The sequence below is a fragment of the Carassius auratus genome, chromosome 3, assembly GCF_003368295.1.
Source record: "Carassius auratus strain Wakin chromosome 3, ASM336829v1, whole genome shotgun sequence".
Lineage (NCBI taxonomy): Eukaryota > Metazoa > Chordata > Actinopteri > Cypriniformes > Cyprinidae > Carassius > Carassius auratus.
In genome coordinates this window covers 29,803,732-29,821,161 of record NC_039245.1, presented here as the reverse complement: position 1 = coordinate 29,821,161, position 17,430 = coordinate 29,803,732, and the positions used below count along the sequence as shown (strand labels likewise).

Genomic DNA, 17,430 nt, shown 5'->3' with positions numbered 1-17,430 from the left:
TTGCCAAGCAACAAGCAAGCGGCTTGTCTTACTCCAAACATGGTGTACTCCTGCATAATGCAACACAACAGCTTTTTTATGAATGAAAAGGCTGCACAGCTGCATCCACTCTGTGCACAAGGCAAATCAAAGTAAAACAACTTCAATGACCATCATCACGTAACAAAACATTTATTTCGTTAAGAACAAAACAAGAGAGAGAGAGAGATATATATACACAGTATAATACAGTCCCAACTACAAAAATATTGTCCACTGCAATCTTTTACAGAATTATTGCTGCTTGTGTCTGAATTATGCATCAGACTTCTTATCTGCTGAACTGATCTTCCATCCCCTTTCGATTTGAGGAAGGATCGGTTTTGGATCAAAAGTTTGATGGCATTAGATGCAACACATCCTAATACCTAAATTATGTATTATATATTTATGACTCATCAGCTTTCCATTCATGTTTCAAACTGAAAAGCAAACATGCTTATTGCATACTGGAGAATTTGTCATATGCTGCACACCACGGAGTTGTTTCAAATACATGTGGCAACAGTAACAAAATTAGATAAACCTGTTTTTGTTTTTTTTCTCTGATGTGTTTGAATAATCCCGCCTCTCCTCCACAGTGTCCAGATTGACCTGATCTCTCAGATGAGCCTTGAGATGTGAGGATTATTCACAGGAGCCTGCGTCACTACAAACAGTCCATGGAGTTGTCTGGCACCAGGCTGAGTGGAGGTGCTTTTCCCGGAGTGCAGGATGGGGGCAGCATGGCATTGGGTGCAGGGTCCACGTTCTCTGAATCCTCCATTTTCTCAGCACATCCCTCCCAGTTGATGTGAAATCTGGTTACACGTGGGTTGGAAGCCAGAATGTTCCTCTGGAGCTGAAAGCAAGCAGATAAAAAGTCTTTCAATACACATTATAATTTTACAGCGATGCAAATTCATCAGGGATGAAATAGATGACGATAATACAACACCCCCCAGGTAAAACATGTAAAATATCATCTTCAAAATGTTTAGTTACAATCAGTTTTAGCATGTTGTCTCAGGCAACATTCATACTTTTGCTTTAATGGAACCCATTTAATATTTATGAAAGCTTGTTTCCATCACAGAATAACAATGTTAAAACTTTTTATCTGATGTTTTTCATGCAATTCGGAGATAAAAGTTAGAAATGTGAGAAACATACAAATCACAAGGCACGTTAGAATTCTGAGAAGAAAAAACAATTACCTTTATTTAAATGTAACTATAATGTCGAGCTCTGGAATTATTACTAAAGTGTGATATTACATGCACTACTCAAATGAACTATATTTGTATTTTAACAAAATTAACACTGAAGATACCTTTTAATAAAACTATTAAAACCCAATGAAATGGCTTTATGAGCAGTGTTCTTCCTTCTATTGCCGTACTACATTAGGGCTGCATGATTCTGGATGAATTGAGAATCATGATTTTTTTTTGGTCTCATATATATATATATATATATATATATATATATATATATATATATATATATATATATATATATATATATATATATATATATATAGAGAGAGAGAGAGAGAGAGAGAGAGAGAGAGAGAGAGAGAGAGAGAGAGAGAGAGAGAGAGAGAGAGAGAGAGAGAGAGAGAGAGAGAGAGACAGAGAGAGAGAGATCACGATTCTCCTACGATTCTTTTTTTTATTATTATTACTATTATTACAAGTATATAAATCAATAATTTTATTTTGCAAGGATTCTTTAAATTGATCAAGTGCGACAAAAGACATTTATAACAAAATATTTCTATTTCACATAAATTTTGTTCTGAACTTTCGATCAAAGAAACTGAAAATAAAACTACTCATCTGTTTTCAACATAATAATAATAAAAATAAATGTTTAACAATAATAATTTTTGAACAGCAAATCAGAATATTAAAATAATTTCTGAAGATCATGTGACACTGAAGACTGTGAGAGTAATGATGCAGAAAATTCAGCTTGGCATCACAGAAATAAATAACATTTTAAAATACATTCAAGAAGAAAGCAGTTATTTTAAATTGTACAAATATTTCAAAACTTTACTGTTTTTGCTGTACTAAATAAATGCTCAAATAAATGCAGGTTTGGTGAGCAGAAGAGACTTTAAAAAAAACATTACACATGGTTCAAAAACTTTTGACTGGTAGTGTGTGTGTGTGTGTATATATATATATATATATATATATATATATATATATATATATTTAAAACCCAAGTTTTTTATATTAGAATGATGAAAACGTTGTTTAAATCACTGCTTCAACTACTCACTCATTCAAACCTACTTCACTTGTTTCATTACTGGATGAATCAGCGTTTTTGAACGATTCTCTAATAATTCATTCGTTGACAAAAAATTTTAAGACACTTATCGCCACCTAGTGGTGAAACAATGCAATTGACACGAACGGCATTTGAAGCGCAGTACTTTCAAAAGGGGATTTGTTCTATTTTGATAGCTGCCATATAGACATCAATGTTTATATCTGAATTATAAACTTTATTCCAGTATTTCTGTGATAATATAAATGACTGTAAGACTGAAATAATACTGTGTAGTTGAAAAGACTGTTTGTGAAGATGTTTTTTTTTTTTTTTAACCAAACATGCTAACTGCTCTCTCTGTGTCAGCGGCAGTGCGAACACGGATTTGAATGATCCGGTAAGACTTTGTCAAATGTTTAACAGACTCGGGGAATCGTTTTCATTTAGAAAAGAGATCGGGAGGGTCTCTGAATCCAGATCACTTTCTTTTAACGATTAATAATGCAGCTCTATTTCAAACAGCAAGTTTGAAAAACTCATCTGTTTTTAGAACAACCAACAGCCTTTAGTTTATGTAGCAGCCATTACTTAACAGTTTTTTACTTGATATTGCTTGTACAAGACAGGTGGGTCAAAAGTCGACAGTCTTTTTTTTGACGTATATATCCAAGTTAACAGCTTATTGAATAAGAAAAATAAAAAAAAATATTGATTATTGATTGGATCGTAGAAAAGTAGTTGTTGCAAACTAGGGCTGCATGAAAAAATATTGCATGCAATATTTAATGTGCATCTTGTCAGTAAAGCCGGTTCTGTAATCAGCAGGTAAATCTCCATCACCTGCGTGCTTTCACATGGAGCTGCATTTACTACACAGAGCTGTTTTTTACTTATAAGCTGCGCAAAACATGCGCAAAATATGAGTGTGGTTTTGCGAAGATTGTCAGTGAATAACAGCTGCATGTGAAAGCGCGCAGGTGATTTACTGCTGATAACAGAACCGGCTTTACTGACAAGATGCACATTAAATTTGGCATGCGATTTATTGTGCAGCCCTAATGCAAACTAAACAGAAGCAGAGTAAGTTTACAGTCAGTTGTGGATGGATAGCTTTCTGGAGAAAAGGGATTTAATCTTGTCTGGCCATTGGACAACCTTTTAAGATTAATCAAAAACTTATGACAGCCACAGTCTAATAGATTACCCCTTTTAAACGGTTACAAAAACAAAATAGTTATTAAAATAATGTAGTTCCATCCAATAATCTCATCCATATCACTATAAAATAAAGCATTCTGTGAAGAATTTGAATGCAGACTCAAGCACATGATCTGCTCTGTGCTATCATGTCTCTGGAAGGGAACAGACTGTGTACACACTGCAGCGGTTCGCCTGACAACACAAAACCAGACTTCTTTCGTGCCCATGGAAAGCATATTTACACTGTCTGGATCGTTCCCTTTCCCCTATATAGTGCACCACGGGCCATTCACCATACAGAAGTCTGTGAACCAATTCCAGCTTCAGCGTTTATTTACAGTGAAGGGGGCGGGATGCTTCAGATTCTAGAAGGCATTTGATTGGACAGAAAGTTGGGTGAGAAGCTTATATCTTCTAAATGCAAATTGTGTCATTGTTTCGGAGCACGAAAGGCTAACATATTGATACTAAAAAAAAAACTTAACTTTTGAATTCATGGGGATTTTTAATTTCAGAGTGTAAGAAGCATGCTGACATACCTGTCCATAGTCAGGTTTGAGGGGCGGATTCTCACGAAGCTCAGTGTCCATGTACTCATTGTTAACATAGTAGCCGATGCGTATAAACTCCTGTCCTCTGTATGTGCAGGTGATCAGAACAACAGTGACACCCACAGCATCACTCTCAGGTATTAGGCCAGTGTTTGGAGCGTCCGCCTGTTGCACAAAAGACAAAAACACCATCACAGAAATTAAAGAGTAAAATAAAAGCATTACTTGGAATACTTGCATGACTCTAACTGGGTGTAACTGCAGGATAAGTGCACTAATTGACTTTGACTTTATATATTTAATACAGAACAACATTAAAGGAACAGTTCACCTATGAAGGATCAACACTCATGTAGCTTCAAAAGCACGAAACAAACAATTTTCACTCATGTTCTTCTAGCTAAATTTACTTTAGTGCCGCATAGATGATTCGAATACAGAACCTTCTACTGCTGTGTGAATGTGGCCATATTAGATTGACAATGTATAATTTAATAAATAATCTCAAACACAGGTGTGGTGAGACTATAGCTATTAAAGTACTGATAAAGTCCAGTTTTTTGTAAGTTGCATTAAACAGACGCAACACTTTGAAAATGGCTAATTTATACTCTTTTTGTGTGGGGGATTTTTTTTTAACGAAGTAGACATTGTTGATAATGATGATCCGTGTTATGAACTCACCTGAAACACAAACATATGTCGGCCTGCAGGAACTGGACCAACCAGGACAGAATCAAGAGTTTGATCATACTCTTCACTTTCTGCTGAGCCCACGTAAATAATCTTCCATTCCAGATCTATAACAGAGAAAACTATTTTATTCAAATGATCAGATTGTCCTGTATAATGTGTAATTACAATTAACTATTCAAAAAAATATATATATATTTTTATTCAGAAAGGATGAATTAAATTAAATTGCATATAACTGACATGTATTTTGTTAAAGAAATGCTGTTCTTTTAAACTTTCTATTTAAAGAATCCTTGTAAAATATAAGGATAAAATATCCTGATTTCCAAAAAATATATATTAAGCAGTTTTCAACACAATAATGAGAAATGTTTCTTGAGCAGCAAATTATCATCATATTAGACTGATTTCTGAAGGATCGTGTGACACTAAAGACTGGAGTAATGTTGCAAGAGATGTGACGTGTATTATTATACATTTGTGTGAATTTCATCTGGATTTTTCGTTTGTATTTGATAGGCTAAATCTATACTGTTGTTCAGAGATAAACTTTAAAGTTTTATATGGCAATATTGTAGCACAGTGGAATTAGAGTAATGGATTTGCTAATTTACGAGGTTTTAATAAATAAAACTTTATATAAAAATGATTGCAGTTAGTAATTTGGGAAGATTTATCGTAATATAACTAACGTAAAATCCATGCATAACTAAGCAACAGATGTATGTGTCTTTTTTTTCTTCTTAGCAATACACACATCAATAGAAAAAGACAAAATGTTAGATGAAGAGAGACGATTAGCTCGGTTTAACTGAGAATAAAGGATAAAGTATAAATTACAGCTCGGTTTTCTCCTCGCACGCTTCAATCACCCGCCAATCTGACGTCATCTGCAGGAGTTAGCGCGTTAGCTAGCAGGCTAATGAAGAACGAGAAAAATATTAAAAATTAAAATAAACTTTAATACTCACCCTCGGGAAGATCCTCCATGCACTCAAAAGTCACTTCAAATTGAAACGGGTTCCCAAACGGACTCGGGTTGTCAAGAACAGCTACATTTAGCACTTGCACTTTTGCCATTGCGCTAACGTTCCTGCAGTAACAAGGAAATGTACAATTTACCCCCAAAACAAACGCAAGACCGATAAATCGAGAAGAAATTTAAATACTCAACATACGTTTTCAAGTAAAACTCCAGAAGCGTTGGCTTCACTTCTTAGCTTGCGAGCTATTGGTTCAACACCGTGGACTAACGTTATACTGTTAAAGCAGGAGAATAGAGAAGTCTAGGTAATCTCTCCTCACAAATTAAAAGGAAAAATAATTAAATCTATGATCGAGAGTAACGTGTAGACGTAAAACAGGTGTTATTTCGCGAAACTCGTTACTTAAACTGACAGACAATACGAGTTGCGTAGTCTCCCGCCAGAGCTTTCAGACAACTCCAGGAAGCGTCACGGAGAGCGGATTGGTCTGCGCGCTGATTGGTCAGTAGACCAAAGACCCGGATTCTGTGGACGCTGATTGGACGACAGTGAGAGCTGTTAAACGGACGGACCCTCCTCTCTGGTTGATTAGCTGTATGATGCATCATCTTTTATTGGAGAATTGGAGAAGGGTGTTACTGTTACTGCACAACCAGAGGCTGCAGTTTCAGGACCGCATTTCTCAGTAGCCCCAGCCCCTCCCCGCAGAACAAATACAAGATCCAAGGGGATTGTTTGGATCCACATCTAGGAGTGGATATGGGTGGGTTTTGAGTTCACTTGGTGGAGATGAGATATAACCACGGACCTTACAGGACCTTAGTTTTTTTTTTTTTTTTTTTTTTTTTTTTTTTTTTTGCAACAGCGCCACCTTCCGAAGTGGATGATATAGCGGAAGCTGCGAACGAGCTTGAATCATTATATATATATATGTGAAGTGAAGTGAAGGGACATTCAGCCAAGTATGGTGACCCATACTCAGAATTCGTGCTCTGCATTTAACCCATCCGAAATGCACACACACAGAGCAGTGAACACACACACACACTGTGAGCACACACCCGGAGCAGTGTGTGTGTATATATATATATATATATATATATATATATATATATATATATATATATATAGACACACACGCAGGGCCGTGCACAGACCTTTTAAGGGGCATGTGCTGAAACTGAAAAAGGGCACCCCCTCCCTTTTTTTATATCAATTATATATATTCTCTTTTTTAGCTATTCTGTTTGGTTTCATAAGCTAATTTGTATTATTTGGTTAACATTTTTATGAATGACATTGAGAAGAGGGGAAGGTGAGCAATGAGTCAAGTATTTTTGACTAACTTTTTTGAAATATAATTTAAGTAATTATGTCCAACACTAAGGTACAACTCAATTCCAGATTATAAGAAACTATAGCCATACCGTTACTATAACATATCCAACATGTTTCCGCCTACCTGGCAAAAATGTGATACTGTGGTGGACCAGGGATGTTGGTTTCTTGAAGTTCTCCTATTCACTACACTTTCCCTAAAATAAGCCAGCAATGAAAAAATAAATAAAAATAGTGTGAAAAGTACAGTTGCAGTGAAAAGCATTTCTGAAGGATCACGTGACACTGAAGAGTACTAACTGCAGTAATGATGCTGAAAATTCAGCTTTGATCACAAAAATAAATTACATTTTAAAAAATATTCAAATAGAAAACAGTTATTTAAAATTGTAAAACTATTACACTATATTACTGTTTTTGCTGTATTTTGGATCAAATAAACGAAGCCTTGGAATGAATCATGAATTACATTCTGCATGATAAAATATAAAGATTTCACAGTGATCTTCTGTAATTTTTTTTAGTTACTACTACATTACTGTAGTAAAACCATGTTTTACTACTTTTTATACAGAGAGTATACGGAGAGTATACCATAACATGATTATCCTAAATGTTAAAAAAATTAAGTGTATCAGCAATCATAAATCAAAGAAGAAATTTCTTAGAAATATAGTTATCTAGGTGACGAGGATCACTCGCTGCTTTGTGTAAATTCCAGTACGAAACTTGTTATGATTTTCCGATGGTAAAAACAAATTATATGTTGTTGTTATCAATATATCGTTTTTGACCAGCGAATGCGTGTAAATGTTATTTATTTTTTTTTGTCCGTCATTAAAACGGCGATGGCGCCTGCCGCTGCCGGGATCACATTACATTTTCATCTACAGGTTACAAACTAGTTTTTTTAGCTATAGGCTATAGACGGAGCGCTCAGTTTTTCCTGTGGTAAAATGCATTTGGCCAAAATCGCATTTTATAAAAGATGAAATGCTACTATATGCACAGGCTATTTAAGTGTTGGCTATGTATTGGCTATGACTAGATGGCAAATGCTAGCCCTCTCTCTCAGGCGACGTCCCACCTTTTACTGTCTATGCGTCCCACATGTCTCAGCCAGTCAGACAGACATCCAATAAATAAAATATGAGCCTTTATAGACATAGTGTTTAGTAGTACTTATTCAAAAAACAAGATATTTATTTACCCTTCGCAAAACTGTTCAGCTCAGCTGTTGTCTACTGTGCGGCTGCTGTGGAACTTCAGTCGATTCAATGAATATAGAGGGGGCGGAGTTATCAGCTTACTGACAGTTTGAGAATCGAATTAGATTTACACAAGCTCGTTTTAAGAACTTTCATTTGCTAAATATTTGTAAAACAGACATACAGACGTAAATGGTGACCAATAGCATTGAAAAAAAAAAAAAAAAAAACACCACCAAAAAAAGGGCACTGCGGAGTGTAAGGGCAAAAAGGGCATGTGCTCTGCACAGGTTGAGCCCTACCTGTGCACGTGCCTGCACACACGCACACACACACACACACACACACACACGCATATATATACACACACACGATAGATAGATAGAACATTTCTGAATATATACATTTAAGATAAAGATACAATAATTTGAAATGTAATCACTAATTAATCGTTGGTGAATCTTTACTATGAGTTAGTCTGTAATGTGAAAGTAAAGTACCACCAAATGCTCCTCAGGTCCCTGTAACTAACCAAATCCATAAAATGCAGAACATGACAGAATGTAACATATGATAACCATGGAATTTATGTGGTGTAGCTCTGCAGATGTGGCCTACATTTGAACAATTAAAACTGCCAAACATCTCATTTCTCACTGCAAAACAATGCCAAATTGACAAGCTAATAACAAATACTGTGGTGCAACCAGGCAGTCAGTACAGTTTAATTATAAAAGATGATTTATAGCCTACTTAATATGGTAAAACAATGAGCATTAAACACATTTTAACACTAATACAGTAAGCTACAGGTAATCTGACATTTCACATAAACATAATATTTTTAGGTTTAATTAAAAAATCATTACAGTCATTAAATCAACAAGGTTTAACTAAATCATGGCCACGAATTAAAGGGATAGTTCACACAGAAATGAACATTTGATGTTTATCTGCTTACCCCCAGGGGATCCAAGATTTAAGTTACTTTGTTTCTTCAGTAGAACACAATTTATGTTTTTTTTAACTTCAGTCATTGCAGTTTCTCAGCACAATACTTGGCAATGGTAGCAGAATCTATGAGAGTAAAAAAAACAAAAAAAACATGCACAGACAAATCCAAATTAAACCCTGCAGCTCGTGATGAAACATTGATGTGTAAAGACACAAAACGATCAGTCTATGCAAGAAACTGAACAGTATTAATATTGTTTTTTTTTTTTACCTCTGATTCACACAATGTCCGAACCGTTAGAGCTCTTGTGAATGCGCTTCACGCTAGCAGACAAATGAGGCGTCTTCTTGTTGAATTATTAAAAACCAAATGTGAAAACTGTTAACTTGATAAATAGAATTAACCTAGTAAAACCTGCTAGTTTTTATTTTTTTATAAATTTTTTATTATTGTGAATTAAATTTGAATTGTGAAAGATTCCAGAAGGATCAGTGACCATCTGTGTCTGTGTATCAAGTAGGCTAATGAAATGTCTTTTATTAGAGAGGTTGTAAAATATTAACTCAAGTTAAGATGAAGATGAAACAGCTGACAGTTAAAGAAGAATAACTGAATATTACTATGCAACAATTTGTTTAAATGTATTATTTTTTCACCACATTTTACATGTTGTTAGTGATCACGATATTTCAGAAGCTCCAAGTGTTTATAGCCTAGGCCTACTTGTGAAACACTTTCTGCATCTTATGTAAGCAAATGCATTTTTTTAGCGCCTATTATTATTATAATTGCTGCTTTTGTTGTACATTTTAATTATATCGTCTCTTCATCAGTTTGCACTGGCTGCCGATAGCCGCTCGCATCAAATTCAAGGCACTGATGTTTGCCTACAAGACAACTACTGGCTCTACACCAAAGTACCTAAACTCAATAGTTCAGACATGCGCCCTCCAGAAGCTGACATTCTGCAAATGAATGAAGTCTCGTGGTACCATCCCAAAGAATCACAAATCATTCTCACGGACCTTTACCTGGACTGTTCCAACCTGGTGGAATCTTCATTTCATCTTTTTCGTCAGCACTTGACTAATTAATGCTAATATTCTTATTTTATTTGTCTCTTTTTCTGAAAAAAAAAACAAAAACAAAACAACTGATATGTGTACTGTGCTAGACTAACTGAGACTTGTTAAATCACTTGAACACTGTTGCCCTCCTATTGGTCTGAATTGCTTCTATTTGCTCTTCTCATTTGTAAGTCACCTTGGATAAAAGCATCTGCTAAATTATTAAATACAAATATATATTATATTATATTATATTATATTATATTAATTGTTGTTGTCGTAGTCTACATTTTACTGTCTCAATAGTCAAGTTTGTTGTAAATTTTTTATTATATTTTTTTTTTATTATATTGTCTATTTTATTCGTTGTTGTCGTACGTTTTACTGTCTCAATGGGAAAGTTTAATGCTAATTTTCTTTTTTTCTGTGTGTGGATCGTCAAAGAAGCAACAGTAGCGAAGTGGTTAATAATTTTCCTATAAGGACAGGAGGAAAGGGATTAACGGAACTGTGGTATGTCAAGAATTTGTTCTTGTAAGATTAAAAGTTGATTCGCTACCACTGGATGTGGCGACACTAAAATAACATTTCAAACCGATGGTATTGATAAGAAAGAGAGGTATAGTGCTATTTAAATCTCTTGAAACTTTAATGACAGCTAAAAATAGCTTAAATTTAAAACCTCAAATCAGTCAGATGCAAACCGTTTGACATCCGCGAAATATTTAAATTAGCAAGAGCATAAAGATGAAATCAGCGATGATGTGTGTCAGTGAAGTCACTGATCGAGAGCGCGCATCGCCTCGGTGAGCAGGTGCATGTCTGCGTACAATAGCGCGACTGTCTCGCGCCACAGGTAGTAGCTGGACTCAGGTGTTGTAACACGACACTGAACCATGTGATCAGCGATGAGAATTTAGGAAGAAGAAGAAAAAACACAGCTCGAGCATTCACTCAACACACTAGTAAATAGGATACCAACCGCACAAGACCACCATTGATAGCAGAGCAGGATCTCGAAGGACAATGTACTATTATTATTATGAGCGGGACGCCGGAGTATTGCGCTAGTTTCGGTTTAAATACTTCATTTCACCGGTAAGGTGAGGCGGAAGCGAGCTGCGGTCAGATCTATTGGACATACAGTCTATTCGTCGGAAAACATCGTGGATTATGAAGGTGGAAACACAGGTATGAGTTTGTTTCTGTTTATGTGTCTAATATGGACGAATGTTTCCTTAGCAACACAAATAAGAAGGAATGTGCTTGTCGTGGACTGGAAAAAGGCTAACGTTAGTTGAGAACAGAAATATAAATACCGGTAGGTTGCCTTTTTTTCTATTAGGATGGCCAGGGTCAGCTGTTAGGTGTTAAACACATCCAGTACAGCTTTAAGAAATATTTAAAATGATTGACACATGGTGATTTTTTGAAAGTTGAAACTCATAAAAAAAGTTTACACATAAACATTAAGGTCTAATGGAATGAATCAGTGCATGTGTGTGTGTGTGTGTGTGTGTGTGTATATATATATATATATATATATATATATATATATTATATAAAATGTAATTTAGGAGATCATAAACAAAGATTAGCAAGCTAAATAATCTGGTTCCCTATTAATCACTTTTACTTTAACTGATCTAGTTTGTTGCACACAATATGAACAATCACGTTTGCAAAACAACTTCAGATCATAACAGACGTTTCTACTCTTCTTTTGCAGCTTGCTGGAGACAGATAGGACTATTTTTATTCTTTGATCTGGGACATGATTTATTGATCACCTCCACTCCACCCTACCCGGAGCGTCAGGCCCTTCTGGATGAGGGTAGAGGTGCAGACTGACTCCATCAATCCAGAGATGATACGGCAGGTTGGGCTTTTGGCAGGGAGTTTTCTGCTGCTGCTTCTCAGGAATGTTTCGGCCCAGGGTGAGTCCCTCGCTCCACTTCTGCAGTCATGTCCAAAACTGAACTTTGAGAGTATCCTATTTATCACTGCTAGACTCACTGCATTTCAACAGCTCAGTGGAGTTGCATCAGATTAATCTGAACACAAGAGCCTAACACTCCTCTAACTTGTACTAAATGAGTACAGGATTGTTTCTGGAGCAGACAAGCTCAAGCATGTCGGTTTCCCGCAGAAGTGTCATAAAAACCCTGAATATCACAAGAACGATACTAAGAATTACTATCGTCCTTACAGAAAACAGACCAAGTTTTAGGGTCATTAAGATTTTTTTGTATTGTGACTTTTGTGATGTATTGTGACTTTATTTTTAAGACAAGTAGGTACGTTTCAGCCACAAATACTCAAACTGCAAAACAATTTTTTTTATTCTAACCTAACGATACTGTATACTAATGTGAAATATAACACTTTTTAAATATAACACAGTTCTTAATAATAACTAGTTGCTTATTAGCATGAAAATTACTAGCATATTTGCTATTTATTAGTACTTATAAAGCATGTTCTGCATGACCATATTGAAGATCCCTTACTACCCAATACCTAAACATATCAACTACCTTACTAACTATTAATAAACCCCAAATTAGGAGTTTATTGAGGAAAATGTGGTATTTAATACCGAGAGTGTGACATTATTGTGGTGTTAGTTGTACACCTTTGATGCTGACTTAAAGACAATGAGAATTTGAGGCTTGGCCATAAAGAGGTGTAATTTTCTGTATAGAAAATACAATTTATTTGTATTTTCATTCTCATTTTTGAAATAGAACATGTTTTGTGAGATTCATAAGTGGGGCTGTAAATGGTCACGCAAACAAAAATACGATGCTACACATGCTTCATGACTCAAGTTTCTTTCATTCTTTAAAGTTATCTTTGCACTTTTGCCCTTGAGGGATTATTTGCTCCTGTGAATCATTAACATTTTTTCCCTTTTTTAAAGATATCCTCCCACTCTCTTTCCCTTTTTTCTCTCTCGATCTCTCTCTTCTATATATGTGTTTTATCTTCAATATGCAAGTGTAACATTTATTTTCAGTCAAGTTAGCAGTTTGTACCATTACTTCTTCCCTGACCTTCGAACGCACATTATGGCTTGTCAAAGTGCATTTTACAAAGATTTTACAAAGTTGCCAAATTTTGAGATTATTTGAGGTTTAAGGGATTTGTTGTTCCTTACAGAATTGAGGCTAAGCATAGGGCACCAGTTCATACTTTGCTTCATTATTATTAAACAAGGTGACCATGATAATAATTTATAAATTTATAAATTAATATAAAATGGATTTGATATCAACCAGTCATACAGCACCACATGATTAAAGGCAATGTAATTACTTAACAAGTGCAGTATTTTTTATTACTATGTATTTTTTTACATCTCATTTGTGTAGGCATTTATGATTAAGATTTAACTGTCTCACTCTCTCAATTTTATCAATTTCTTTTATATTCAATATCCAGAAAAAAGACAAGAAAAAAAAGAAGCTCTGAACACTGGGTTTCATAATATTGCGATAATTCATTAACTGTGAGATTTCACCACCACGCTGCGGATGTATCACACTTTACACAAATCGACATGGAGAAAACTTAAAGTTCCTCTTTTATTAACATTTAGTTCTCATTCTCATATCTTTGCTTCTCTTTCTCAGAAATAAAGCCTTAATATTGAGCTCAGTGGCATAGGTGCACAGCATAGTGATGTGATTTGAAATGAAACTGGCACATAAATATTAAAGAACCAAAAAATGCTACCTTGAGCTGGAACGCTGCATTAAAAAACCATGCAAGATTTGTGAGCTATAGGATGAATACCAAAGTCATATTAAGAGTCTGCATCAAAAATCTGTATAATTGATTGCAATCTCATTGTAATGTTTTCTGTTTGCACTAGAAATGACCACAATGTCCAGTAACTCTACAGCTCCCAGCGCAGTAAGTAGAGATTCTCCTGAGGTGTAGTCGTGTCTCCATATATAAGCCTCAAGTGCATCATCTGTCTAGAAATTATAAATCATTTTAGTTTATTCAGTTTCACATGATCCTTTAGAAATCATTCTAATATGCTGATTTTTCTGCTCAAGATAAAAAGTATTATTAATATCAATGCTGAAAAAAGTAGCTGATTATTATTTTGTGAAAGCACTTTTAAACAATTGTATGCATGCTTGGTGAGTAAAATGATTATTTTCTTAAAAGAAAACCCCTGAAACAAATAACTTTTATGTTTATGGCTAATTCATAATGCAAAAAAAAAAAAAAAAAAAAAAAACCTAACATATTATTACTTCTCACTTTTCATTGCCCTTGCTACATGTTATTACTACACCAATAACAGTAGTATAGTAATAAAATGCATGTGCAAATGCAAATTATGCATAATTACATGCAACTAACCTTAAACCAGTCAGTGTTTAATGCAGTTTAGCATCCTGTTCTACTGCTTCAGCTGATTAACATTCCTACTTTTCTTTGACCAGGGCCCTGATATTGTGGCCATTGTGGTACCAACCGTGGTCCTGGGACTGTTGGCTATTTTAACAGCGGTTCTGTTGTTTCTGTTCTGCGTGGTAAAGAAGAAGAGACAGACGGAAGGGACGTACCGACCCAGCGCAGAGGAGCAGTCAGGAGTGCGTAGTGTAGAGACGCCTGACGCTCTGAAACTACCCAAGGAGGAGAGACTGATTTAACACACTGGTTTATGACTAACATACAGCACATGATAAAAGTGACTGAATTCCAAAATGGTTAAACGGATAAACATTTACTAAGGAACATTTCTAAAGGCACAAACTTAGCCCTATGTTTTGGCTAAAGTCTGACTACTTGGAAGAAACTTGAAGGAACCGATTGTCTCTCCAAAAGGCAACATACTGATCTGCACGTGTATCTCTCTAGCATTTTATGCCATTTTAGCCTGGTAGCTTTTCTCTGAATACTTCATTTTGTGATGTGTTACCTGTTTTACGGTTGCTTTACACATAAAAATGCTGATGTTTGTATGTAGTGTAGAGAGAAATTTAAAGGTGAAGCATGTAGTTTCTGCGCCCCTAGTGGCACGAAACAGAATTGCAGTTTGTTTGTTTCACATTCAGAATGGGCCAGGCTTAAAAGGGTTGGTTCAACCAAACATGAAAATTCTGGCGTCATCTACTCAAGCTCAAGTTTTTCAATTTGTCCTGGTGTTGACTAGAATTATATTTTAAAAATGTTGGTAACTGAACAACTTGACAGTAGCTACATAGAAAAAAAGAAAATGAAAAAAAAAAACATACCATGGAAGTTAATGGGTACCGTCAACTTTTTGATGACAAAATTTTCATTTCTGGCTGAATTATTACTTTAAATGGCATCAGCTTGACCAATGGTGAAACGGACACTAGTCATTATTATTGCATTTCTGTTTGTTGGCACTACATTATGCACACTACACCTTTAAAAAATGTATTCAGATCAATTTGCTCACAATATTGATGTTAGATGTTCATTCTCATATGTTTGTTGAAAAAACTTTTCAAATGATTGAGAAATGGCATTTGTCTTGATTTACCTCAGTAATGTTCTCAATCTAAATAATTTAATCTAGTATTAATTTACCAGAAATTTGATCAGTGCAACAGTGAATTGACTTGGAATCATTCTTGATTCTTTTATCATAGCACGAATGTTTACATTCAAATATTTCATGCATTTTTTTTCACTGGAGTACTTTTTCAAAAAATTTCAGCTTTTTAGAATCTGTTAAATCGTGCCGTTTTTATTTAAGATTACAAGGCACAAAGGTAATGCTATATTGTGAATATAATAAATATAAATGCTAATGGGTTTTGTTATGCCCAGCAGTCACTATATTTACAGAGCAGCACGGCCAAGTGCCTTTGCTTTTATAAAACTCTTTTTCTATATTAAAAAGCTGAAGAGACGGGACAAATTATCATTAAAACATTATTTTATTAAGCTAATTCATTAAGTGTTATTCTTCCGCTGAAGATGCAGTCTCTAATATAAGAGAATGTTACTACGCAGTAAAAATATTTTGCTGTGGGTGATATGGTGAACAGGTGTGTATTCTATAATGTAGAATTTAGCAAGACTGTGCTGTGCTGGTTGTCTTCTGTCTTCCATTTGTATTTCCACAGCATGAAGGTAATGTCATACAAATGTATAAATGAAATGCTCATTTTCAAAATCTTTCTAGTGTACTGACATTTGTTATGACATCAGCTGTACAGAACTACAACTAAAATGGCAGTTCAAAGACAAAATTGTAAAGACGGCTGCACACTTGTTCCTTTGACTCATAAGGTCTATTTACCCATTGGGCATTATTTCTTTATACACAATAGTAGGTGAAGCTATTTTGTAGTGTGTCATCTGCTTAGAATTATTTGAGCTGTACAAAACATTCTGCTATTGCTCTATGTTGCTGATTTTTTAATCATTTTATTATCTTAATTCTAGTGCAAACTGATGTACTGTTTACTGTTATGGCTAGGCTAGGCTTCTTTGAAATGTTATGACATTACATAAATATCCCATGAGTGCTGACACTTTAATAATATCTGGGTGTGCATGGAGGATTATATTTCTTAATAAGCATAGTATAGTAATTAGGCTGTGTCTCACCGATTTTCTTGCCAAAAACATTGCAAGAGTTTATTGTGAGAACTAGAGCTAAGAAAAGCATGTTCAGCACGTTGTTTTCAGCAACACTGCTCTCTAGTGGTCTAGTGTCTCTTTCAGGCAGTTGTTTTAAAATAAATAAGTCATCCTGTGTCCACCTGGTTGAGTACCACTAATTTTAAAGGGTTAGTCCACCCAAAAATGAAAATTAGCCCATAAATTACTCACAAATCCAGTCAGAGTTATATTGAAAATGGTCTTTGCTCTTTCAAGCTGTTTAATGGCACTCAGTGGGTCCAAAAGAAGTTAGATAAAAAGCATCAATCCCTAATAAAAAGTGTCTCACAAGGCTCTGGGAGGTGGGTGGGGGGGGGGGGGGTTGAACAAAGTCCTCTTGTAGCAAATCAATGCATTTTTGTAAGAAAAATAACCCTATTTAAATGTAATAATCACTTTAATGTAGCTTGCGTTCACTGTTGTAAACAGAAGCAGTTCCATGCATGTGACGTATGAGGTCAG

At 35.1% G+C, this 17,430-nt stretch overlaps 2 protein-coding genes across 3 annotated transcripts; one reads left to right on the top strand and one right to left on the bottom strand.

Moving 5' to 3' along the window:
- Positions 1–155: 155 nt before the first annotated feature.
- Positions 156–6,235, bottom strand: LOC113053732 (histone chaperone asf1b-A-like). Its single transcript, XM_026219005.1, has 5 exons — positions 5,930–6,235; positions 5,723–5,844; positions 4,740–4,855; positions 4,044–4,220; positions 156–880 (listed from the first exon to the last, which is right to left on the bottom strand). Exons 2-5 carry the CDS (start codon positions 5,829–5,831, stop codon positions 689–691), a joined length of 594 nt encoding a protein of 197 aa, XP_026074790.1. The 5' UTR covers positions 5,832–5,844; positions 5,930–6,235; the 3' UTR covers positions 156–688.
- A 4,786-nt stretch (positions 6,236–11,021) lies between these two features.
- crb3a (crumbs homolog 3a) lies at positions 11,022–17,230 on the top strand. Of its 2 annotated transcripts, none has more exons than XM_026218978.1 (4): positions 11,022–11,496; positions 12,035–12,242; positions 14,183–14,223; positions 14,769–17,230. In XM_026218978.1, the coding sequence occupies exons 2-4, from the start codon at positions 12,134–12,136 to the stop codon at positions 14,976–14,978; spliced, it is 360 nt and encodes a 119-aa protein (XP_026074763.1). In that variant the 5' UTR covers positions 11,022–11,496; positions 12,035–12,133; the 3' UTR covers positions 14,979–17,230. The 2 variants fall into 2 exon arrangements, with proteins under 2 accessions (XP_026074763.1, XP_026074753.1); XM_026218968.1 differs by having other exon boundaries at positions 11,023–11,496; positions 14,180–14,223.
- Positions 17,231–17,430: the final 200 nt, after the last annotated feature.